Raw genomic sequence first — 26,566 nt, 5'->3', positions numbered from 1 at the left:
CGCTAGCTCTTATTCAAATATATTACTTATTTATGCTTCATCGAAATTTAATTTTTAATGAAAAAGGAGGTGAAAATACTTCGTATAGATCGTATAGATCGAGTTGTCGAACCATTGGTAACGTTTCACGATTCCATTTAATTCTGTGACCATTATCAAAAGCAGTATCAGAGCATTATCAGGAATATAGGGGCTTCTATTCACTTTTACATTAATATACAGTAATCCGCGTGTCTACAAGTAGATTTGCCCCGACTGTTTACTTTCCGAATCCAAACTCCTTTTTCGGCTTCTTTCCATTGATCACCCTGTTCAGTACACAAATTATAACCTGCCTTGCTGACTCAGATGCGATAAGAGATGTTTCGGTAAAAGCACTTACAATTAAAAGTTTAAAGATCTTAAATTGCATGCAGTTGTTAGTAAAGTTCGTACGAGAATTACCAGATGTTGAGAAAATTGAAATACATGTTTTTGTGGTAGTGGTGTACCATAAGCCAGATCCTGTGTAATTTTGTCAACAAGATTAGAAGGACTCTTAACTAACATAGCAATACAAGGAAGCAGCTGAAATAAAACAATATTCGTGTGTACATTTCTAGGTATATAATAGGCTGAGCCAAACACTAGAACGGCCTCAATAGTTTATCCCAAATGTTTACTGCGAAGATTAATTCAGAGTATTTTAATGTTCCGCCTTTAGGAATTTGTCAACACGTGTGCATATGTGTATTTTACTGAAGTACCTAACATGCACTTTACCTTACGTGTATAGCTCTTCATGTTGAACAGTGTTAGTGCAAACAACACGTGGAAGGTTATCTAGTTTCGCGGTCATTGCGGCAAAAGCTAATTAATCGTCAGCTAAAATCAATTTTCGAAATTATTCCGCGTGTTCTCTAAACTAAACAAAGTGCGATTTTCGTACCTCCTCGGAGCCGAATATCAGAAATATGGGCGAAATCTGTATTCCAATAACGAGTGGGATAATTATTTACTGACAATTAATGGTTGATTAATGGGGGCAGCGATTCAAACAGAATTCCAAATCTGGGCAAATATTTGCTCCGAAACAATTATTTGTTCTAACGATAAAGTATCTGTAGTTACGCTAGAGCTTATTGCTTAAATGCAACATTAGCATCTGACTAGTGTGTGGAATAGCAATGAAATATATTAAGTACACGTACAGGGTTGAAATTTAATCTGTAGAAGCTCGGCAACAATGGCTACCTGTTAATTAACCTGAGTAACGACAAAAAGCGAGGGGACGATTTGAAAATACGTGGTGGGATCCTGAATAACCACCAACTACTGAGTTTTCCCTTCTGTTATCCCTCTGTCCCAATGCGTCGCCTATCTATGTTTACTCAGCTTGGACCGCAAATTTCAGCCACGGTTTGCATAGCGATGCCGACATGTAAAAACATGAATCCGCCTAAGGATTGTATTATTTCTTATTGAAGAAAATGAAATTAGCAGACTGAATCCAAACGTTTTTACGTACCCTTAAATAGCATTTCTGAGGAAATCACACAAATTAAAATTGTATCCTTCGAGCACAAAATGGTTTGTAAGACAAAGGCTTTGACTGTACCCCTCGTAGTGTAAAGGCTCAATATTCCCAGCCAATAATAAGTTCATTTGCATTTTTGGCGATTGAACAAAGTCGGATAGAGCCCTCGGAGCTTTGCTTCCGACATACGTACCCTCTTTTAACCGCCATTTTAATTTTATATATTGCCGGCTCAGAGCGCTAAAGCGCAGTTGACAATAATTATAACTTTCAGAATTAGGGATAAAAGGGGATATTAAAAACAGACAGTTCTGGCTTAACGGGATATTTTGGTTTTAATTTTCTTTCTGCTTTCGCCGTATTGGAATATTTGTTCAGTAGCCCTAAATGACCTAAATATTGTTTGAACTTCATATTGGGTTTTTGCCTACAGAAGCCCACAGAAGAGAAAGCTATTTATTGTTGGCCTAAAATTTTTTTAAATATTATTTTCTCTTCATTTCAAAATATACAGTACGGCTCTGCAAAATAGAATAAATATTATCTAAACGATGAAGTACGACCTCAAGACATTTTTTAAATGGGAGGCTGCCAGTACCCTAGTACCTAGTAGTATGACTGATTGGTATTTGGTAACATTTACCTTCACATTGGCATAAAATACGAATAATATTTCGCCAGACTCTCAAATCACTTATCCGATAAATGTAGCCGCAAAAAATCAGAATTAAGTTATTTCCTCCATGTTGTAGTGTTACGAGTAGTATGAACATAAGTCCAATACAAATATGTCGTCACATGCCGCATGCATAGAGTGCAGTTTAGCCTGCCTATTTGCATTGCCAAGTCATGCCTAGAATTAAAGCTGCAGGATTTGCATTCGAGTAAACATATTGTTTATTAACCAACCATTTGCATATCTTTGCGATACAGATAACTAAAATATGCGTCTTGCAGTCAGATTATGCTGTCCAATTCTGATATGTTAATGGCACCGCACTAAATTGATCTGACTTGATTTCATTTGAGGTATGTATTAGTAGGCAAATATTGTATATTATGTAAATAGCAGATCGTTTGGAAGTGACTTGGATTCCGAATTTTGCTCAGGGCCGCAAAAAGTTCGCCTAACCAAACATAAGATTGTGTTTAAAAATAATTTTATAATACAACCGACATTAACAAGCAGCTCGCTGCCTTTGTTTCCCTTTTCTAACGATTATTACCGCTGGTATTTGGCGAATAGAACATGCTATGTCAGTATTCAATTAAGCTCTGTAATAAAAGGAAAACAGGAGCGCTATGAATATTTTCCTTTTCGGAGGGGGTATGGCGTTTTTATTTTATTTTCAGTCACAATAGAATTATTTTACTTCATTTTCCCTCAGAAATTTTAAAATACATCTCTGAGACTTTCTTTCATCTAAATTTAGGTCCGGTTTTGTGTTTTTGTTCAAAAAACCGTACCAACCAAAAAACAATAATATATACAAACTATCTCTGGGGCTCTCTTGCATAGTTTAATTGTAAAACTTAATAGAACGTTGCTTCAGCTTTTAAGTCTAATGAATAAAATTAAACTAAGAGAGATACTTTCACCAGTTGTTTAAAATTAGCTGGTCGAAATGGCTGTTTTGCATAACAATACCCGTTAAGTGTTGTAATTTAAGTTAGTAAACATTGCTGCGCTTACCTGCGAACGCAGCACTTCTATCGTCTCTGTCATAATACACGAACTTCAAATAAAACAAAGAATGCTAATAATTCACGTTATAAATTAAATCCCAGTTAAATCCTGATTTATTATTCGCCAAATTTAATATTTTATTTAACTAATATAAACATATTCCAACAAAACGGAAATTGCAATATATTACAGACATTATTAGCATTTCCTGGCCGATGGTAATAAGGTATATTTATTGTAAAATGTTATTCCCAACTTTAGTACAAAATATTTTTGTAAATATTAAAATTTATTTATCCTAACCTATTGTTCAGATTAATATTTACGAATATCACAATTCAAATATCGTAAATTTGAAAACGTGCGCTTCCTATGTGGTTTTAAGGATATAATGGAATTTTGCTTTGTTTTAATTCGTTCTAAAATAAAGAAATATAATAAATAATTTAAACTAAAAATTGGAACTAATCTAATAACAATTTCCATTTTTCGCTTCGAAGTTTGTCATTAAGTAACACAAAATACAATTGTTACTGAAACTGATTTACTTGACAAGACATCCATATTTGTGACTATTACGATATCATTGTGGGACTTGGCGACTTCATGGAATTTATTTCTTGAGCGCTGGTTTTTGAGCGGTAGTTAAAAATTATAACAGTTAGCTTACCACACAGTAAAAAGAAAATGCTAGAATTAAATACAGCATCATATTAGATATTCTTAGATCGATAAAAAAAGAGGGCAAAAAACCTCGTTCTTTTGTATACTCTAAAACAAACGGTATGTTGAACAGTGCTTTCCGGATAAAGAAAATGTAATATTGGAACTTATCGCCAATTGAATATTACGTTTGAATTTCCCGAATTTTTGTTGACCTGATTGTATTGTGTTACTTATCGAGAACACTATATATGTCGATACTGCACAGCAATATAATGCGTAGCATCAGCAATAGCATGCACCGTGAAACGTAATTAACATCTCCGCCAATCAAACGCCAATCAGTTCTAATGGACGGATTTAAATAAGATATCAATCTGCTATATCTGACACAAAACATCTATTATAACATCATTATGTTTGTAGGGTATTAACTCATTTATTAACAGCCCTATTTGTAAATGTATTGTACCGGGTCTAGCCAGAACTTCCATTAAATTAATAATTAACGAGCCCCAACAGAATGCGAAAGGCCAGAGAATGCTGACCAGCATTCAAGGCGAGAAACAGATGGCACCGAGTGTACGGCACGCTACGACCCAGCTTATATGAGAGAACTTAATTTCATTAAGTCCTAACGAAACACTGTCCGCAGTGCTTCCATTGTGGGAACATTAAAACTTTTTCTTGTGTTATTATTCTCTATATGAGATAAATCAAATTCTCCTTGATGAATCAAACGGGCGCACTTTAGTGTTTATCTAGTTTTTGTATGTCCATTTGGAATATCGCAAGGTTCTGATAAACTCTCCTATATTATAAAGGCAATTATCAAAATGACAAACAAATCTATGTGATCGTTAAGCTAATGCGTTAGTTAAGAGATTAAATTATTTATTAATGAATGTGAATTAAACTGTAAAAGCAAGATTATTCCGACCAAACGTCCACGGAATAGAACAGATGGCCGAGAATGGACAGACGGTCACACTACGAAGTGGTTTATACGGAGAGGGAATATAATTTCATTAAAGCCTAACGAACCGATGTCCACAGTGTTTCCATTTCTGAAACATTAAAACTTTCTACTGATTTCTTTTCTCATAAAAAACGACACGTCAGTCGGAGATGTCTTGTTAATTGAACCTAGAGCCACGAATTTATTGTTGAAAAATCTAAAACACAAGCGTCTGAGACATTCAGGTTATAAAGTAGATTAATTAACGCGGAAATCCTAAACCATACAATCAATACCAAGATGAAATTCTCCTTAACAGCTTCGTAATCAGGGCGTTTATTTGCTTGTTGTGGGTCTTGAATATTGGTCAGCGTTTCACGCTAAATTGGGACTCATTGATTAATAATTTTCTAGCCAGCTCGATCTTGCTCAGTACACACATTTCAAAATGTTGCACAGAATTAATTTACGAGCCACCATCCCGGAAAACACTTTGACCTTATAGCATATAGAATTTAAAGACTTATTACAGAGTTACTTGATTATATCGATTAAAAAATTCACTTCCTTGATCACTCGGTATTCAACCAGCAAGTGCGTATTTTGCACAATTGTGCTTTAGCGATTTTTCAGTTTTAATGTCGATGTTAAAAAGCAAGAGAACAACAAATTTGCTTTATGCAATATCATTATTTCATACCTTATCGTTACATCTTTACATAAAAAAAGTAAAAAAGTTAAAAACTGTTAGTGAACATTTTATAAGCGGATTTGCTAATAAGTTACTCGGCTTGCTGCAGAAATGAATTATTTTCAGCGGTGGGATGTAGTAAAATCCCCACTTTTATTTCGTAGGGGTGGGGTGCTGAGAGTGAGGGCTATTCTAAGGTCAATTAAGGTATAACCTGCTAGAAAAACGGCGATTTCCAAGAAACCGTTATTTTTTATTTGTGGCTGAATGTAATTTTTACGCGATACCGTCGGACTAAAGGACGAGTTAAATAGGATGAAGGGTAAAGTAGTTTCCAAGCATTGTAACTTTCAGTTAAGGTTAATAAAAATTTGTATAATAACTTAATTACTTATATATTTTTAAAAGTTACTAACCTTCCATTTTATGACACTTTAATTAAATGATTATATCCACATTTTCCATAACGTAGATTCCACTTTCATGTGCAGCTTATGCAACTTTTCCATATTAAATTAATGTAAACGTATAATTAATTTTTTGTAAACTTTTTCCAACGTAACATAAATGTAAAGTGTTTTTGATATTTATTAGCTTAGGGCGAAAACTGGAAAATTTCGACATAGAAAAACTGGATATTTTTAAGGATTGTCTAGGGATTTTGCAGGAAAATATTTTCTCCACTTTCATAAAACAACATAAAATCGTTTCTTGGGCAATTTTTAATACGTCTTAGAAATATTTTTCGTTTTTAAACGTGTCTGGTTAGATGTTGCGGTAGGCAAGATTGTGCTTTGAACTATAACCCACATGAGATATAAAGCGGATCTGACTACATGAAAGTACTTGCTTTGAAGGTGAAGCCGAGTGAACACATTAGCTGCTAACAGACTCCGAAAGGGTTCCCGTTAGTTGAGCTAAGAAACTTTCTAACACGAATATTTCAGGCCCATCTTCCCTAGCGTGAATAATAATTTGACTTTGCGTTATTTAAGTAGACCAACATACAAGCAAGGCCGAACATTAAAAGTGGCTCAATATACACTCGTCTTGGCTGGATTTCATTTATTTACATACGTGGCTTGTCTTAACGAGGTCGTAGTCCAATACCGAAAATTCCAAGTACCCAACTTTGAATCCCGGTGGCCCTTTAGACCTCCATTTCTGTCATAAAAACCGCAAAATACTCCCCAGTCGCTCTAAACTACGTCACCCATATACACAGAAATAGAGCAGCAAAAAGCCATTCTAAAGTTTCGGACAGTATTCGAGCACGGATAGAGTCTCAGCTATAACGGCAATGCAGATAAACTTATGTTACATCGTGTAAATGTTAAAGATGGACCAATGTTATTTTGAGTGTGTATGAATTCTTCATTACTAAGCATTCTGGTTGGTGCAGAAATTTCTATCTAGTTTCCAACAATGAACTAAATGCGCAACAGTCTACTGTTGCTATAAAGTTTTAACAGTGCGCTATGCAGTGCAATTACAATCTCCATCCTGAAAAAAAAACTGCAGCGAATTTTGGTTCATTGTTTGATTGCCTCATATTTCTTCCAAATAACCTCTGCGCCCTGATTGTTTCCGGTTTATATAGCTCATAATTATTTATTGCCCGGAATTAAGCCAACCAGGCTGTAACAGAAATATTGCTGCTGAGCCCGGCTAGATAGAAGCATTCAGATACTCGTCGTGTACATAAAATTAATGTTAATGACTTTCCCTACTGTAAAGTGTGGTTAAAAATATAGGATTCATACTTGAAGGTACTCAAGGCATAGAGAATACGACAAGGTGATACCTTAGAATGCGTCATTTTGAGTGATAATATTGCTAATGGAGTATATAGATAAACACACTAGGGAATCATTCTCTCAATTCATTCTGAGACAACTGGTCAATGTCGTGGAAAAATGGGGTGTGACCACAGAAAAACTCACCCTGTAGATTCTCACAACAATTTGGCATGTTCCAAATTTCAATTAGGGAGCTATACAATAATATAAACGTGAAGTTATATCAGACAAAACTGGAGAAAACCAGTCATCAGGAGTTTTTTGAAAGATTTCGATTTTTTGCCAAATCTTGCTTAAAATTAATTAACAACAGCACAAAAATTAATATAATAAAAAATTTTTTTTTAAATTAAAATCGAAATCCAATCAAAATTCTCATTTAATCTTACTTGCCTTCTTTAATCATGAAATTCGGAAAATTCATATAGTTAAGTTCTGAGATCTATTTGAATCAATAATGTGATAATTTTGAACTTGATGCGAAGTCTGAAAGGACTTGAAAAATATCCTAGGAAATTCTGAAATGGATGGAAAAATTCAAAAATACTTCAACACGGTGTCTATTATAGAGTTCATTTCATAAATATTGAAACGTAATTCAAACATTTTAAAGTTGAGGTAGGAATCGCTTGGAGCTTCTAAAATAACGGCAAGCTCGCATATACATATTATATCTAATCATCACAAAATGACAATGATACTGGTCTTTTAAATTTAACGATGTCTTTCATAGAGATTCTTTTTTCAAAAGATGAAGTGTTGAAGAGTAATCTAAAACACAACAAAAATGAAGAAGATACCCACAATCCGAAGTAATATCGGACTTGAAATTGTCAGCTTCTGAAGGGTGGATGAAGTGAATGGGGTAGCTATCGGGTAAACTGCAAGTGTTATGTGAATTTTCAAGAATATAATGTGTTCAAAAAAAGGAAAGAGAAAACCGCGTTTTGAAACTAAAAGGGTCGAACTTGAAAATACCAAGTTCTGAGGCCATATTGATTTGGTTGTGCAGCAAATTTAGTCACTAAGTGACGCAAACTTAAATTTGCCACCATAAATATAGTCAAGACAAATCCACCACTAGTGTAGACAAATCTTAATACATCGAAAAAGTCTTTGCTCAAGAAAAGGAACACGGAAAATTTAGGAACATAAGAAGAATAAATCCGTCCAAATAAACGCAAGCTACATCACAGAAAATATATCCAAACCGTGCCTTTACATACCATTTGTTTGTTTAGTCCGTGCTTACAGAACGTCATGCTTGAGCACATCATTACGTTAGAGGAAGATTTTCCTAACAACCAAGTTTAGGGCTGGTGCCACAGCGCCATGTTGATTTAAACGATTAAGTCCAATTGATTTAGTTCCCTAAATTACACGGCTGAGGAAAACAACTTTATGAAAATAGTGTGAGCAAAACGCTGGGTAATATATTTGTGCTTGTAAGGTTTAATTAGCAGCTTTGGCATGACACTAAGAATGCCAACTTTAGATTCAACTATTTAAAACTTTATACTCTGATAAATTTTCGAGGTATTTCCTGAAATTATGCGTTTCTTGCAAGCAACTTCTGCTGGCGGGATAAACCTTTTCTCTGTTCGCGAACTATTTAAGCTGTTATCTCTCAAGACAGAAAATGCTTTTACTTTTCGTTCACAGAGTTGTCTTCTAAAAGTACAGCTATCAATATTGTTGCACGCCAGAAATAAACGCAACATTACCTTATTTGTAGATGGACTCTATATTGGCAGATTTAAATATCCGCATCCAAAAAGAGCCATTATGAAATGTGGTTTGTGCATTTTGATCAAAAAATTATTAAATAGAGTGTTTGGACAAGTTTTTGTCATGGTTAGTTGCATCAATGGGGTTTTTAATTAATTTTTACTCGATAATATGTGAAGCAGTGGCCGAAATTTTACTACTTTGAAGCCAACTAAAATACAAAGCACTACAAAATCTCTACTAGCAAATGAAAATTACCAATCAATAAAAATTTAATTAAATTGATTTACGGCATGATACCGAGCTAGCTACCATATACAGCAATTGGTTGTTTCAATAAATAATTTAATAATATAACTCCATTGTTAATTATTATTTTCGAGGCAGAAATATTACGTAATTTCATTTACGAATGATTTCAATTAAAATACGTTTCCGCTTCCTAACTAATTCGCTTCGACGTCGCTAGACGTAGATTTCAATTTAAAGAATAAGTAGCCTAAACGAATTCTGAAACGCAATTAGCTAGTTCATTATGTAATGAATTTCCAGGCCGTTTATGCTACCGGAAATGCAAGAAATTTTTCTTCTCTCTAAATATAATATGATGGAATTCATAATTCCGTTCTCTGCAAGGCCCCAGGTAAGCAAAGGGTAAAAGCGAATTTGGGAAAATTTGCATTTGCGCCTAGTTTCATTCAAAACATAATACCATTAAGCACCCAACACAAGGAGGCAGCAAAGTGTTCGAGGTAGTTTACTCTATAAATGAATAAATTACAGCAGGAATTTGATCTCAACACCACAGATCTTCTTACTTATCACCTTGTTCGAGTGAGCTAACAAATATATCGACCGAGTCATGTTTATTTTAGTGCTGCCGGTGTTTCATACAAATGGTAAAATACGACTTTATCGCTTCATATTGTTTGAATATTTATGGTAACTTGAGGTGTGAGTAATGCATATTCAAAAGTAAATTTATTTCCTGAAGGGGAGATATATTCTACGCTTGGTGCTTTGAATTAAACATGTTCGGCACAACACTATTTTTGTTTACAATACGATAAACTGATTTCGTCTTCAAACCGATGAATCATGCCAGTTTTCAAAGAAAATTCTCTACCTACAAGTTTTGGAACAACTCTACGTAACAATTTCATCATCTCAAGAACTCACATCGTAGTCTAGACCTAAACTTACAAGGTTCGAAAATCAAAGAAATTATCGTGGAGAGCTGAAAGGTTTCATACGTTCCATCGAGTATGAGTCTGTATACGTAAACCGGCTCATGGTATTTCTGAAAGATTGATATTGAAAGTGCACGGTTCGATAAGCTTCTTAGGTAAGTGAACTTGAATTGCAGGCAGGAAAGTTTTCAATAACTTCAAGGCATTTCAATAACTGTGAGCAGCTGTCTGGCTGTATCGTTGAGTGAAACGTATCAATAAATTAAGTTCGTGCTTCGCCAGAATTAATTTTAAAGCTCTCGCTGTTGTGGATATTTCGTCCGACCTGTTAGCCCTGGATTTAAATTAAAATTACTTCATTTATTTACATTTTCACACGTCGAGATTTTATAATGAGAAATAATATAAATATTGAAAAACTGAGCCTGAAATATTTGTAATTGGAATAACTGTTTTAGTAACACAACTACTTCCGCCAGTAACTGAACTTAATCTTCACAGCACTAAAAAGGATTTAACGATTTTCCACGAAAAACTCAATCTGCAATTCTTCTAACGCACTGCCATAAACAAACGGCATTGCTACTTAAAATTTCATTGTTCTACGGCACCGCAATAGCTCAAATCCTTGTTGTAATCCAATCGATTCAGTAGAAAATAATAAAGCCACCAGAACAACCTGTTCTAAGGCAGGTAAAATGTAATCTCCTAACAGTGTTCAGATATAAAAACCTAATGCAGTGTTCCTAAGTATTGTGTTCCAATACAATTAAAGTCCCCATCCGGAAAATACTCGGCCATTGTGAGATTCCGATCGAAAGGTTAGCACAATGTTCGTTATTTGATTGTTCCTTTTCTTCCTGCAAATTACAGCAAATTTGCAATTAAGCTTGGTTTTGTTTTTTCTATTCAATTTCCTTTAGTTTTTATTTCGTCTGTTGGTACGATGCGTTTCGTATGGAGCTGCGCTTAGAAAAATGCATAATAAGATACATATTGATAATTATTAATTCTTCATGGCAAACGTTTATTTAATTGTCAGGTGGATGAGTAATGGGAGTTTTCAAATAAATTTACGTAAAGCTCCAATTGAGTCTAGCGGCAAAGAAAGGAATAAATCAAGACAGATTGTTAAATTTATATTAATTTGAAGATGCAAAGCCTATTTGGACTAAAATATAGAGTGTATTCCATTGTTAGCCTGTTCTCGAATTCTGACTCGACTCAAAATTTAGTAATCAAATTACGTCGAATTGTATTTACTTCAGCTTAGAATATGTAATAATTGCATAGTAGTAATAGTAAAGATACCTCTGCCATTCTAAATTATTATCGATAAGTTACATTTATCGAAGTTATTGTTTCATTATATAGGATATCCCTCACCTAATGGCTAAACTTTAACCACATATTCTTTCTGCAAACCGTCAGAGACATAATGTTCTAATACCTGTCTGGACATGAACTATAATCCAAATAAACCGAAGAGTGTATTAATTTATTTATTTCTTCAACTCAAAATTATTATTAGACCTGTGTAATGGCTTGTCCTGTAAATCGACAATGGTGGATGATTTTGAATGTTTTCAAATTAACGTTTATCCTCTCTTGAAGAAATGACATGAACCAACTGTTTATCGATGTCTGTAAACAAAAGATTATTTTCATAGTACCTATAAGAAGAACACGTCTGCAACAGTTTATAGGAGATCTACGTGCCGATGTTACGAAACGCCCGATTCAGAATTTTGGGCATTATATTTTAATGCGAATCGAGTAATCTATAGCCTTTCATGGAGCGTCTCTTGTAAATAATTTAGCCGGGATTTGCCGCCTGCCGTAAAATATTTCTTAGTTTCTATACTATTTCAAAGCCCACATGTAATGCCTATAAACTGTGCATAATAATGCTTACCCTTATTTAGAATAGGTTAATATATTTGAGCTTTAGCGCCGCTATGAAACCGAAATAGTCGAGGGTGAATATATTAATATTCTACAGTGTACATTCAAGAATATGGATATGCATTTTGCAGATGATTTTACTGTCTCTCACTAGATTATCATCAGAACCAGTCATTTGACTTTTGCACATCGATAGCTTAAACCTAAAATTGATCTGCCAATTTGCTCCAATAAATCCGATTCTTAACGGCCAAATCCCATTCTTTTTAAATGAAAATCGAAATAATTGGATTTAAACTGCTACAAGAAGCTAAATACTGTTAAGCCCTCAGCTAAACATAAATAAACTTTAACCCCCGACAGTAATCGAACCGATATTAGGTCAAAACTTACTTAACAAGATGTCTGTTGCCTTCGATGTTTAAATACCAAATCATTAAAAGTAAAAGCAGCCAATCAACGATGTACAGGTTAATGAACGTCATATGTTTTGTATCCTGCTGCGGTCAACAATCCCTGACCCTTTACAGTCAATTCTGGCCACCTCATTACAAATTTATCAGTAAGCCCAGCTCCCTACTCCGGAAATTTTCGAATTATGGGATTCATACATTAATTAGCTTGCAGTTAATGCTGAGTTTCCTCCTTGTTTTGACTTTAATAGATTTGGCTCTCAGAGAGGATTAATAATATATTGTAATCAACTTTCCAGGATTGAGATTTAACAAATAATATTAATAATAATTACTAAAATTAAATATTCCGTCCGTGTTTTGTGCATGATGGAGTATGTTACAAAGAGGTGAATTTAGAAGTTTCAAAATACATTAAAATTTGTTATAATTCCACCATTTCTTTTTCTATTAAATACCTCCATTACATCAAGCAATCTACAGGGTATTCCATTTTAAAAATCAGAGTTTGAGATCTTTTTAGCAGTTTACAATATTCATTTGTTTCTCTAGATAACCTTATAAGATAAAAGATATTTTTCGGAAGCGACAAAATTAGATATTTAACAATTTTGACATAAAATGCAGTTTATCGTCTATCGCTACTGTAGGTTTCCGGTAACTTACGGACGGTTGACGCAGAAATTACGGTAACGAAATGCAGTAAAGCCAACCTCATTACCAGTTTATCTTTTTCCATCTCTTGTCATATCTATGCTTAAGGGCGCGTAAAGCACCAAACCACCAATCTTACAAAATGAGACAGAATAATCTGGTTTAAGCAATGCAATTCCGTAAACGTGACTGCAACCAATGGCGGGCGAGACGAAAACTATTTCGTAATCGGTAAGTTAGTGTTTAGGTTAATGTTCACTTGATAGGAAGAATAGTATTGGTTGTTTTTTGATAGAACTGTAGGAGGTATCAAACTAAAAACTAAACCCTTGTGAGTACCTATACTTTAACCGTTTTCAAACTTTTGCCCGAACCTGTATATTTAAGACAAATAATGCAGTTAAATTGCTCGAACTTCAGCAAATAAATCGCTGACAATGAAAAGAGTAGTACAAGCCCGTAAATCAAGAGTATAACGCACCCCAAATCCAGCTTTGATAATTAACTCATTTTCAGACATTAGCGTTCATTTCTCAAAGTTCATGCGGGTTCATTATTTAATAGTCAACCGTCGGACGGATTCAAGGCCCGCCCTTTTGGAAACATCATTTTTCAATGGCCATTTTATATTTGAACGTTCTGAACTTTGATGCATTTCGTCCGTGAAAATTTGCGCTGTTCCGAACCCAGACTGCTAATGTGACGTGATTATAGCTGCAATAGGATTTTTAGGCAATTAAGGCAATATGTGTGCTGCAATCGAAAAGGCAATGTGTCACGCTAAATTCGTGCTTTGTGATGTTATCAAAGGTTTCAATTTGAATCAATTCGACTAGATAAACAGAGATTGATCTATATAGCGCTTGATAAATTCGTTTGATTAAGTTGAGATTTCCAACTTGTCACCCATCAATAAACTAGAGAAAATCATCACAATTGAAACAATTTAATAAAAATTCCTATTTTAGGGTTGCTAACTATATGTGTTTTACTTGTAACATTTGAGTAACACCTTTGAAGAGTTATTACCAATTGCACTTATGCGATAAAAATCATCCCTCATTAATGTAATTGAAAGGGCGGTAATCTACTTAAATGTAAACGTTTGCATTGTCGTGCAAGGCGACGAAGGGCGAGAGTTTTATAATATTTTTTGGTGCTGCGAAATAGCGGAATTTGAATAAACCGAACACTTCATCAGAATTATTAGGTAATGGCAAAACCACATACGTATCAATTGCGTAAGCTATTTATATTTATCCCGGCAAATGGTGCTGTATAATATTTCTAGGCCCCTTTTGTAAATGAAACCAATTTGTCAATTGAGCTTACCCTTATCAATTGTAAACTCAAGTTGTGGGTAAAGCATCATATTTTTTCAAAGCGAATCCAATTAAAATTTACAATTCAATTTTCGCTGAAAATTTTCAGAACCTCCAAAGCTTAAACTGCGAAATATGCAGCTGGGGCTCAGACTGTATGCATTTTATTTACCAGCAAAAACCTTATTTCCATTTGTTAATCTAAACAAGAAGTAGTCGGTATAGTTATGTGTTCTCCGGAATTCACGTACAGAATTGAAACAGGACTACGTATATTGAAAAGAAAACAATGAGCTCGACGTGAATTCTAAATTAATTCTGTTGAATAGTTTAGGAAATATTACGTCTTACTTTAGGATCATCCTATTAAATTAGCGCAATGTTTCTAACATAATGTAAATATATTGATATTTCATGTGGAAAAACACAAGAAAAAGGAAGTTATTCCAATGGGCCTGGCCCTGTCAAAAAATATCAAAGAAGCCCTTTGTTTGCGGAAACCAATTTGCCCTTATAGACGCTGCAAAGAAGTACAACGTTCCAAAGACGGGGAGTCAAAGAATTCAGTTTACCTCCATTAATAATGAATTTAACTGGGAAATGTTTGGTTAAGCCCTCTTGGCCGGTCTTGTTGGTTAATTAGGTTTACATGATGCAGTAGAATCGTCGCATACTGTAATGCAGTGGCATTTGGAGGATTAACCCGAAAGCCTTGCGTGGTCTAACTAGGTGACGTCATAATGATGGAACACTGTTCTATAGAGACGAGAGCTATTAGGCTGGAAGTGGGTCGATGGGCAAATTGATGATATTTTATTAATCTTTCAGAAAGCTACATAAATATATTGTAATTTACACATCTATTGAAATTGAACATGACGAAACATGAAGTATTTTTATTCTTTATTGTTCAAGATTTTGCCATGAATTAAAGGTCCCTAAAATGAGCGTGAGGTTTTTTAATAAGAATTTGTATTTCTAGGCATGGCAAGCGCATAGAAGGGCACATTTTGACCTTTTTATGTCTAAACCTCCCTTGCATAAAATACATAAAAACACATTTTTAATTAGAGAAAAAAATTAAATCAAATTAGAACATAGAGTAACATTGGTTAGACCTGAAAACTGATGTCGCATGCAATCAAGCTGTAGTAATTTTAAAGCTAAAGGACGGTGCAATGCTGTACGTGTTTTTCTTTTAAAAATTGTCCCACTTTATTGTACATTAAAAATAAAATCCCTATTCAAGGAGAGGCGAAATCTTTAGACATTTTCTACAACCATTTTAAAAAAGGCATGTTTCATTCTACTTTACCTTAACCGAAAAGGTCTCTAGAGATAGAATATCCCGTTTGATCTCTTAAGGTGATAGTTTGACAGTGACACGTGAATGTAGCCAACCAGTCATGGGGGCATTGTTGTAAGGGTATAAACACCTTATTTCAAAAATTCAATCCTGATGAAACTAATTGAACCATGATATAAAGCAGAATAACAGATGACAACACTGACTATTTTATAACTTATCCCTGTCTGTTGGATCAGCGTAAAGTAGAACAATAATACAGTAGTGCTGTAATTATTTAGTAATGAAATTGAATATTACCCTGTTTTGTTGAATTCGTGTACACTTGGCTGCTTATAATAATATCCTGCACTATCAAAGCACAGCGTGTGTGAATACGGTTGGTAATGTTAATAATAATTAAATTGTTTAATGATTTAATTACCGCTTGTATCATATATGATCATAGAAAATGTATAGTGTTCTCGTGGAAACAAAACATGCTATTTTCATTGCTCGTTGAACAATATACCATTTCTGTAAATGTTGTGTATTATTTCGAAAGGGATACGGATACAGGCTAGGATTAATTCAAGTTATAGGTTCTGTGGTTCATTCTAAGGATTTCTTATTTAAAAGTGTATGAGCCTTACCTCAGCACTGTAGAAATACATATATGGAACACAGATTTGAAGATATACATAGAATCACCCACAGAATCCCACAATACATCATATTTCCCTTAATTTCTTTATCCACCTAGGGTTTGCCATTATAATGCCTTTTTCATTTGAAATTTGGCACTTTCTTACTTAATCCGCTTACGGAATATTTTTAACTACTCTGTATATATTGCTTAGTTTGCCTACATATAAAATTATATTCTGATGATATTAACCAATTACGATCCAAGTAAAAATTTACAAATATGTATAGAAATTGGAACCCGCTTTTGCTTAATCTACAAAACCAGCCGGTGACCGCCTTAGCATTTGAGATATTAAAAAACACCAAGTTTCAGAATTTAATCGCTTAATTAAATATTTTTGACTCGTTTGAAATTATTTTTGGTGTAAGCAAGCCCTGCTGAGTACTATTCAGACATTTTATCCATCAAGCAAATAAGAGACATGAATTGTGAAGTAATTTGTATGTTAACAACTTTAAACCCCGAGTTATCCAGATTGCTTTGTCCGAAAGGCACAAAGCAGCGATTGATTGAAACCAAACTGGACAAAGAATTTCTAATAGATATCTTCGGGACAACTGTCGAATTTAATTTGCAACAAGTACAGGTACAACTTTTAGATTAAAATTGTCAAAACTACTTTAAACTTCTTCAATTTTAATCAGAACAGGAAGGCATCATCCTCTTTGATACACTTGAGATATAACTCTTTGTCATGATCCATGAGAGTTTACACAGTCGTGAAAAAACAAATGCCTTTGATATTTAAAACTGATGCATAAATTGAATTTAACTCCTGAAGTTCCGTATCAAGAAACATTTTTAGTTCCACAAATATAGTTAAAACTACAACAAAGACGCTGTATATGTAAACACATAGAAGGAGGTAGAAACTAGAAGCACGTGAATGCAGGGCTTAATATTGAGTTAGCTATAATTCAATGGTGAGCAAACTTCAGTCTTGTACTAATAGTACTGTGCAAATAACTCATCTGTTTGCATTGACAGAACAATATTATGGCGAGATCTATGTAAAGTGAATATAATAGAGTATCCCAGAGAGTATTTATAATTCATTTGAAATATAAAATTCTTAGGAAACTGCTCTACTTGATGGGCTGATTCATGGCATGCATAAAGTTATCGAAGGGGATACGGTTTCCGCCGAAAGGCCGTAAATTTACTTCTAGAAGAGAGCTTAAATTTATGAAATACATCGCCAAATGTCCCGTACGACCTGCATCTACATATTCTTTTCTCACAACTTCCTATAAGTTTATAATAGATTTCTTCGTAAACCTTTATCATGAATACTGCGGCACGAAAACTCCATTTTTTACATACACGCTTTGCGTTAGAGCTTCATGTTTACATGAGATATTACTTTCTTACAGATACCTACTTGATTTTAAAACAAGATATGCGATTTTTTGCAACTCTACTTAAGACAAATATTCTTGGAATAATACCATATTGAAACCTCAAGCTCTCGACGAACACAAAGCATCGGGAATTATGAAAATTGACTCTTGGAAGAATTCGGCATAAGGAACGTTACCATTTGTTATTTTACATATGGAGATGAAAGAAGAATTTGTTATTTAAGTTTGACGAGGGAAGGGGGGGAGGGGGTAGGATAATGATAAGGGGATATTACCTCGGTAAGAAGTAGCTTCATTTCCAAACTCCACCGTGTTGAAAGAAACAAAAATTTATTTTTTTACTATTTTCTAAAAAAATGTTATGGACGGTTTAATTAAAATTTTTCGCCATTTAATAACGATGTGATGGTGTGTCTTTTCGATACATCAGAGTTCATTCTGAACTTACAGGGGTCTGGGCACAATCCTGGTTTACCAAAATTTTGCAGAAAAATGGTTACTCAGCAGATTTTTCCAATTTTTATAATTATTGAGAACAGAGCAATTAAACATATAACTTTTGTGAGCTATCATGTTTTTTGATAGCTCAGCCAAGAAATATCCGCTGAAACTAGCGCCAATTCTTTAAGAAACACCTTGTATGACAATAAAACAAAATAAAAATAATTAAATATATAGAGAAGGACACGACGCAGGTATTGTAAATATCACTTAGGGACACCCTGTACAATGTCAGATTTTACATCATAGAATAACATAATATTTTTCATTCACCACATTTTATATTGAACTTTTATCTGAATCAACTTACAGAAAATGCAATCATTGGTATGCTGAATTTTAAAGGTAAACACATTCAACTAGAAAATATGCAACATGGGTTCTGAAACGTTCTTGAACTTCTCGGCTTGGATAAATATTATGAATTCATTAAAGTTATTGCCAAGTTTTTGCATCAGTGGTTGCTGTTGAAGCCACATCAAAGTTTCCAAGTTTCGCATATGTACATTTAATAATTATTGATTGATCTACGTAGTGCATAGGAACTTCCTTTAAGCTTCACACAAAATATGTTTTTACGGCCTGGAAAGGGCCGTAGTGCCCATTTAGAGTGCTGTTAGTCCGCTTCTTCGAATACTAAGTTGTCATCGTTAATATTATAGCAATAAGAGCTTCGATCTATAGGGATATTTTCATTTCTTACATGAAGTAAGTATGCTATTATAAAGCCTATTTGAAAAAATGAACGAGATCTAGTCACATTACAATATATTATTTAAGCACCTCCAACACACTAATGGAAAATAATTCAAACGCCGTTTCTTGTTAAGTTTAAAAAAAAAAATTCTTCTTGCACGATGATAACGATCTTTATGCCAAATTCTCACGGAAGTCGAAACGAATTCCCAAATCCCTCGGAAACCATCAATAACTATTTAGTTTGCCTATACATATACTCAATACCTTATAAGCCAGTCAGAAAATATAATATTATGTTCGAACGTGTTATTTTGCTCTATATTACAGCGCCGATTTTTAATACCTACTGGCAAGTATAATTTGGTATATTCTACGCCTGTTTGTACAGGAAATCAAAATAAAATTGCTTTAGCCTAAATGCTTTCATAATTATTTCGAATACATTTTTTATGAAGCCGCTATAAACCAGTCTCTATTCATAAGCCGAAAAGATGCTAGACTTTATTAAAAATGTATTATAATTTTGCTTTCATTATATTCCTATAGCTCATTTATATAATAATTTAGTCACGCGATGTCAAACAAACAATTCAATATCTCAAGTTATGCAGGAAAACTATATTTTGAGAAGAAGTAGTACAGCTATAATAAAATAAATCATACGCCTATTTCAAAGCTATAGAATAAATTCGATAATTGGGAACAGATTTTCGTCCATCCAAAAGTCTCTTCTGTATAAACGTCCCCACTGAAATAAAACTTACGCACCTGAAAAATCTGAGGTTAAAAAAAATCTTTATCTCGTTTTTCTAAGCTAAAGATCTGATGCTTGGAACATCCATTCGATGAAATGCGGAAATAAAATGTTGACAAGTCGAAGTAATGGAAAGTCAAACCAAAATCAAAAAGGTAAAATCACTTGAGTGGGGATATTAAGACTTGAAATTTCCGGATTTGTATTTCCTTGGAGAATTCGTAAAATCTCAAATTAGGTTTGGTTATTCAAGCCTGTCTATATTTGCTGTAGGTGAAGTGCGTCTTGGCTACGTTTTAACATAAGGAAAATAACCTTTGAAGTTTAAAAGGATTTACTCGCCTTAGCAGTTGTGTCTGTAAATTTGATTTTGTTACTGTTTTCTTGAGTTTCTCAAAGTTAATTTAGATTAATTTTTTATTTTCACCTTACGTGAGAAAATCATTACGAGTAATAGTCATTCTCGTTACTTTAAATTCCCCCTGCATTTTCCTGTATATACCATTCCTGGAATTCAGAATTAGAAAGGAAAACTTCTTATTCATGTTGTGTGAAGGTGAAATGTGAAGCTTAGCCCTTTGACACAAGAGCTTCTAAGAATGTTTTCCCTTAAGTGATAAGTTTGTCGATTGATCGATTTTTTATATGTTTATGTTTCAAGCCTTCCACATTTTTCTGTAGGGAAATTGCCCACTTAAAACCTACACAATAAAAGTGGTTTAACAAGTAAAATTAAGACAAATAATTATGGATTCACAGGGAAAAACACGTCTCGAAATTTATACGAAAATTATCATTTAAAAAGTTTTCATTTACATTAATGAAAGGAAATCCAAGCGCGCGAAAGATCTTTTTGCGCCCTTATTTTTGGTGCTTAATTAATTATGCAAGCAAAACTTAGCCGACTTTAATCATTTATTAACTTTGTCTGACAGAATTCTTTCGAATACTTGATTTTCACATAAACAGAATTTAGAGCTTCCAGAAACTTGTCATCGAGGTATAAATCATAACTAATAGTTCCTTAATTAATTCGTTTTATTACCAGCGATTTATGAGATTCCACAGCATCTTCCAGATCTTCTTTCAATGCAAAGCGCCGCTTATTAAAAAACTTTCAAGTTTGATTAATAGCCCTGGGAAACCTTGTTTCGTTATCATCCAACTATTAGATCAGAAGTGAGTTTCTATATCACATTTTACTGCACAAAACGTTCCGCTAAAAAATTCAATTTCAAAGCGAATCGATTGAAAGTTTAAATTTGAAACAAAATCCGTTTGGGAGTACTATTACATCCATGTTGTATTCATTTTCAGCGAATTACAGGGGAATACTTCTTACACGGTGGGCAGCATCTGCTCCCCCAAGTTCGATGCTAATATAATTATTTTGTGCTTTGACGCATTCAAGAGCGTTGCTCCTATTTGGTTGGGGTCTCGAAATGGCGAGTTCTACACACGTTAAATTATTTAATCTGATGTTGGTTTTAGGTATCAAAAATTGATTAGTCCGCCTTAGGTCTGGGTGTTGAATTTCCAAAGCAAATATTTGATTTGTTACCGGCCATCCTGCATGGAAAGTATCCCTGTATGTCGACTTTACCTAGACACTTTTTAATCGATTTATTTTTCCTAAAATAAAATCTTGAAGGCACGTCAAAGAAAAATCCTCCTAAAGCAATTCATTCCTATAAACGTCAATTCTGGGCTTGAAATTTTAAATGTGTAGCAATTTTATGCTTTGACGTATGTATGTATCTATGCATGTTAGGTGTAGGGAATTCAATTTTATTTTGTGCGTCGTTTTGTATCTTGAAATAGATTTATCGCTTGTTGTACTGAGAGATATTTTAAAGTGATTGGCATGTAAGTCATTATTGAGGTGGTTCCATCAGCAGCACCTGTTACTCAGTATGTTTGGAAATTCTTAATTTTAGACCAAAGTGGATGAAGAGCATTAATAGATGTTGGGAGATGTTTTGTCTTATAGGTATATTCGAGTAGAGGATGCAATGTCGGGATCCATATCCCGATAATCCCGGGATTTCGGGTATTATTCCGAAGTTCCGAAAATGCCGGTGTAATACAATGGTTCCAAAAGTTTTCGGGATGCATAAATTCCACGAAATGTTCTATACTAATATTCATAGCATTTCGATTTTATGCAATATAAATTTAAATAAGTACCGACATTTCCACTACAACTCCTAAAGCTTATCAGAAATTTTATGTACATGGATGATTGGTATCGTAATGAACGAAATAGAATTTTTGTGCTTTTTTCATGTCCGCAATCAATCCCTAAATTTCACTCTAGTTAAATTTGTTGATGTGATTAAAAATATTTCCATGTTTTTCTACAATTTATATAAATTATGAACCAGCTTGTTATTCTTTCTTCTTTCACTTTCTCTTATTAACACATTCCCTGCACAGGCGAATGCCGCTGTCCCTTACGTATTCGCTTTACAGCTCTTGGGGGGAGACGGGTATCCGCCATATTGAATAACGATATTTGGTTCATAGACGTTCATATTTGTGAATATTTAATTATTAATTCGCTGCTTTGATCTTCGCAAATGGCGTGCATACCCTGGTTTCTCGATGGTAAGTGTAATACTTTAAAATTTGGTGACTGTATCCGCTATTATGCCGACGTGGCACGTGAAAATAATTTTAAAAAACGAGGTCTTTGGGCTCACAGTGGACACATTCACAATTACCACCATCTTAACAGACATGTTCTACTATTTAAAATAACGAAAAAAGATTTTATAATGTTTTAACCTAAAGTGCTGTCCTTCTGAGATACAGGTCGTTAAATAGTGGTACAATTTTTTCATTATCTTAGCCCGTAGCATAATCCTTTAAAGTTCGACCGGAACTACAGTAAACACATTGCATATTAATTTAAAAGATGCCTTCACTATTGCATAGATAGTTTATTTGGCATTGCGCAAGCGGAATGAGGAGACTGAGAAGCTTCACGCGTCATGCGCTTTGGAAATAATTCACGTCAAGGCAAACCCGGGATTGTCGCGGGATTCCAGGAATAGAAAGTTTCGACCCCGAATTCCCAGGAATCTTGAAGTGTTTCAGGAGTTTATACCACAGTTTCGAAAAGAAAATCCTTTAAAATACTAACTTTCCCATTTAATTTAATAATTTGAAATCAGCACATTCATGCATATTCGTGCAGGTACCTTAGGTGTGGCATATTATACTAGCCGAGCTCTAGCATTCGGCAACAAATTTTATTTTAAATTAAGCGAGTTCTTACAACTTTGATATGTTTAACTCAAATTTGTTCACACCCAAGATGACACACTACACTGAATTTTTATTATCAATTTTAGACGCGTGCGAGAACCTGCCGAAAATGTTGTATTTCACCGTATCGTGAATCTCCGGATTTAATTAATTTTATTTAGAGTTTTAAATAAATACTAGTTTCAGTCACCTTTATCGAACTACGCAAGCGCACTAACTAATATGAATAAGAAATACATTTAAAAAAATATATGTTTCTATTTTCAAGTCATATTTGTATTTTCTAAAGTGTCTTATGTACATTTTATTTTATTATTTTATTACATATTATCTTTGTATATTCAGGCAACTATTTTACCTACTCGTAGTAACTAATTTGTATTTGACTGATGTAGGAAAAACAAACTAGCCAACATGGATGATAAACAACTGATTAAACGATTTACTGTTTGTTGATTGTGAGGTAGTAATTATGGCATCAAATTATAACGCTCTGATGTTAAATATTAGAGTTTAGCCAATATAGCCAATGTTAAATAGCCAATAGAAAAGGAAAATTTGTTTTGCAAGTTTTAAATACTGTCCAAGTACCTAACTACTCAGGATGATAGTGTTTCAACTATTCTGAGATTATGTTTGCAGAAATAAAAGAGAAACGTTGAAGTAATAAAAATATGCAAACCTTAGGTGTCCCCATATTTGGCAGAGTGGTGACGGTAGCCGCCATGGAGGGGGCATAAGTGGGGACCGTAAACGGCACGAACAACATAGGCGTAGATATAGATGAAGACGCGGCAGACGTTCCTTGCACTTCTGGTCGCGTTGCGCTGTTCTTTGTTTCAACAGTAGCACTCGGTTTACTGCAGCCGCAGGCAGTTACCACCACCTGTGTTGGTTGCACGACCGTATTTGCTTGTGGTTGCACGGCGATTTGCACCGGTATCTGCACAGTTTGCGAAGGATATGGAGACGGCCTACTAGTTGTTTCGCGTTGATTACGAATAGGGCCAATAGAATCTTGTTGTGGTTGATTCTGGGGCTGCCAAACGGCGCAAGGATATACGCCGACAAGGCTGTAGCCCACAAGTGCCGGTGGCGGAGCCAAGGTAATGGCTAAATCTAACTTCAAACAACAAATACAGCTGCCAAATTGCAGCGGATCGGAGATTCGGTTACTCGCACTAAACTCGCGCGCCTTTCCCTCACGTGACGAGATGCGTGGAGAGGATGCGTGTTTACGTGTTTACCCTGTTGATCATGTCACAAACACCACGTGGCCAAGTTTTGTTTACTCGCGTTAGCGACGGCTAAGAACTCTCAAACAACTCACATGGATCGTCCGTCAGTTGAGGGAAGACGCTCCGGGAGGCGACTCCGCTGCAGGAATAAGAACAGATGCGGCAGGTAATGTTCAACGTCGCGTTTGAGGTCACAGTCGAGCGATAAATAAGCAGCTATAGAACGAACAGAAACAGGCCCCCTAAAGTCGGACGACGGCGGTTCCAGAGCCGAAGGCGGCAACGCGTGCTCACGCGGGGGCCGGCCGCCATCGGGCGTGTCGCCACCTCTCTGGGACTACCCCTAACACTTTCGCAGACATTGATATTTCTTGCATTTCACCACTATATCAAACACTTTATTCATTCACTTTCCTTTTCATTGATAAATCTTGAATTGACTCGTAAACTCTGACTTTTACTATTTCGATACAGACATATCGATTAAGTTTTATTATGACAATATACTATCTCCACATCAAACTTTGCCACATTATTCATTCTTGTGGTAGAAACATAATTATTGGGTATACTATTTAATAACGAAGCTACATTGATACATTTAACGTACTCTATTTATTAGAATATGTAAATATGTTTATAGCAGAAATAAAAAGTCTAATAAATTTCAACGTATTGAAATATCCAGTTTTATGAATTTTAAATATGTTCATTGAATGTACTTTATCACTGAAATTCAGTATTTATTATTTGATAGGCAAAATTTTTAATATTAAATAACATTTAAATAAACATCTGCCAAAAGCGGATATTTATTTTAAAATTGTATTACTATCAAATACATTTTTTAATTCTGTAGCCTCTGAAATATTAGATTTTTAAAAATACCGGGGGTTTTTCTGAGTTTTGCTCGATAAACTTTGAAAGACTCTGAGATTGTGTTAAAATGATTAGACAAATATATTTTATGTTCTGAAAAAGAAAATCCGCTACATTCAGCACGCAACGTCATATTAAAATTCCCTTCGAAATTTGAATAGGTCAGAAGTATGAAGATATTGGGCAATAGGTTATTCTCCTGCTTATATTACAACTACTGCGACCGATGGGGCGGGAGTCCAATAGCAGGGAGATCGAAACAAATTTTAATACTACCTCTCAAAAACAGCATTTTGCAGCAAAGTTAAATAGCAATTTTCTAAAAGTAAACGTTCTTTTAGGTATTTTTGCAAACTATTTTGACCTATTTGACAAATTAAAGTAAACTTAGAACTTCAAATCTTACTTCGCTAGACTCCACAGCGATCATTCTAACATAACAGAGCGTAAAAAAGTGTGGGTTAAAGATTTAATTTTGTTGTTATATTTATGTTGTTTTCCTAGACATTAAGAGAACCGTTAGAGTCGGCAATACTGTAAAGTAGGGAGGATGTGAAGAAGGAAGAGAGGGGAGGGTTCGTTGTTGAGCCGTATTAGAGTTCACACGTATTGAGACGTCGCGAAGTTTTCGATTTTTGTGAAGGAACTATATTTTCATTAATAATAATTATAAGTAGTGAAATGAATTCTATCATTATTATTAGGATCCTGAGGCTACCGGAAAAGTCCAAGACTACACAACATTTTCAGAAGTGGAGACGTCCTAAGTTCATCGTTTCGTCGAGAAAAGATGGACTCAGTATATTGTATATTTAAGAAGATTTCAGAGACAAAGAGACTATACCACTTTTCAAAACTTGAACTCTTAGCTATCATATTATGTGTTGAAAGATTGGGACGCTGATTGAACAACAATAGAAGAAAGACCAACTTGAAGTGGAAAAATTATAATGTTCCAAATAAAAACACACTGTATAAAGAGAAATATAGAATGATTTCTTAAATAAAAATGATCCGTATAGTGCGAATTTTTCCGCTAGCTCTATATCGAGTGTTTTTGAGAGGTGATTTGCCCTCATAACTTTTTTAATTTTGGCAAGCTCTGACCCAACAACCAGGGACATGTATTCATTTAAATTTTCATACTGTGCGTGTTTTTATCTGCTTTTTGTTGGGTTGTTCGATAATTAATGTCGTATTTTTTATGTTTCTTTCAAAGTGAATATATTTATATTATAGATACTTTTAGAATGTCGCTAATACTTTCTTGCGCGCTGTACTCATCAAAGTCTTTATTCATCCACTTTTCGTTGATGAATCATTATATGACTCGTAAATTTTGAC

At 34.4% G+C, this 26,566-nt stretch overlaps 1 protein-coding gene across 3 annotated transcripts in view; it reads right to left on the bottom strand.

Annotated features, from left to right (window-relative positions):
• Positions 1 to 24,563, bottom strand: part of LOC136417210 (cytotoxic granule associated RNA binding protein TIA1) — a 113,360-nt gene extending 88,797 nt beyond the window's left edge. For 2 of the 3 annotated variants that reach the window (XM_066402789.1, XM_066402786.1), the window contains exon 1: positions 23,788 to 24,563. In XM_066402789.1, the coding sequence (XP_066258886.1) occupies positions 23,788 to 23,874 (87 nt within the window). In that variant the 5' untranslated portion in view covers positions 23,875 to 24,563. The remainder of the gene's footprint in view (positions 1 to 23,787) is intronic. The other variant, XM_066402790.1, reaches the window with a different exon arrangement.
• Between the last annotated feature and the right edge of the window lie 2,003 nt (positions 24,564 to 26,566).

Source organism: Euwallacea similis, chromosome 27 (assembly GCF_039881205.1).
Source record: "Euwallacea similis isolate ESF13 chromosome 27, ESF131.1, whole genome shotgun sequence".
Taxonomy (NCBI): Eukaryota; Metazoa; Arthropoda; class Insecta; order Coleoptera; family Curculionidae; genus Euwallacea; species Euwallacea similis.
Note: the sequence above shows the minus strand (reverse complement) of the source record. Positions and strands in the feature narration are given on the sequence as shown.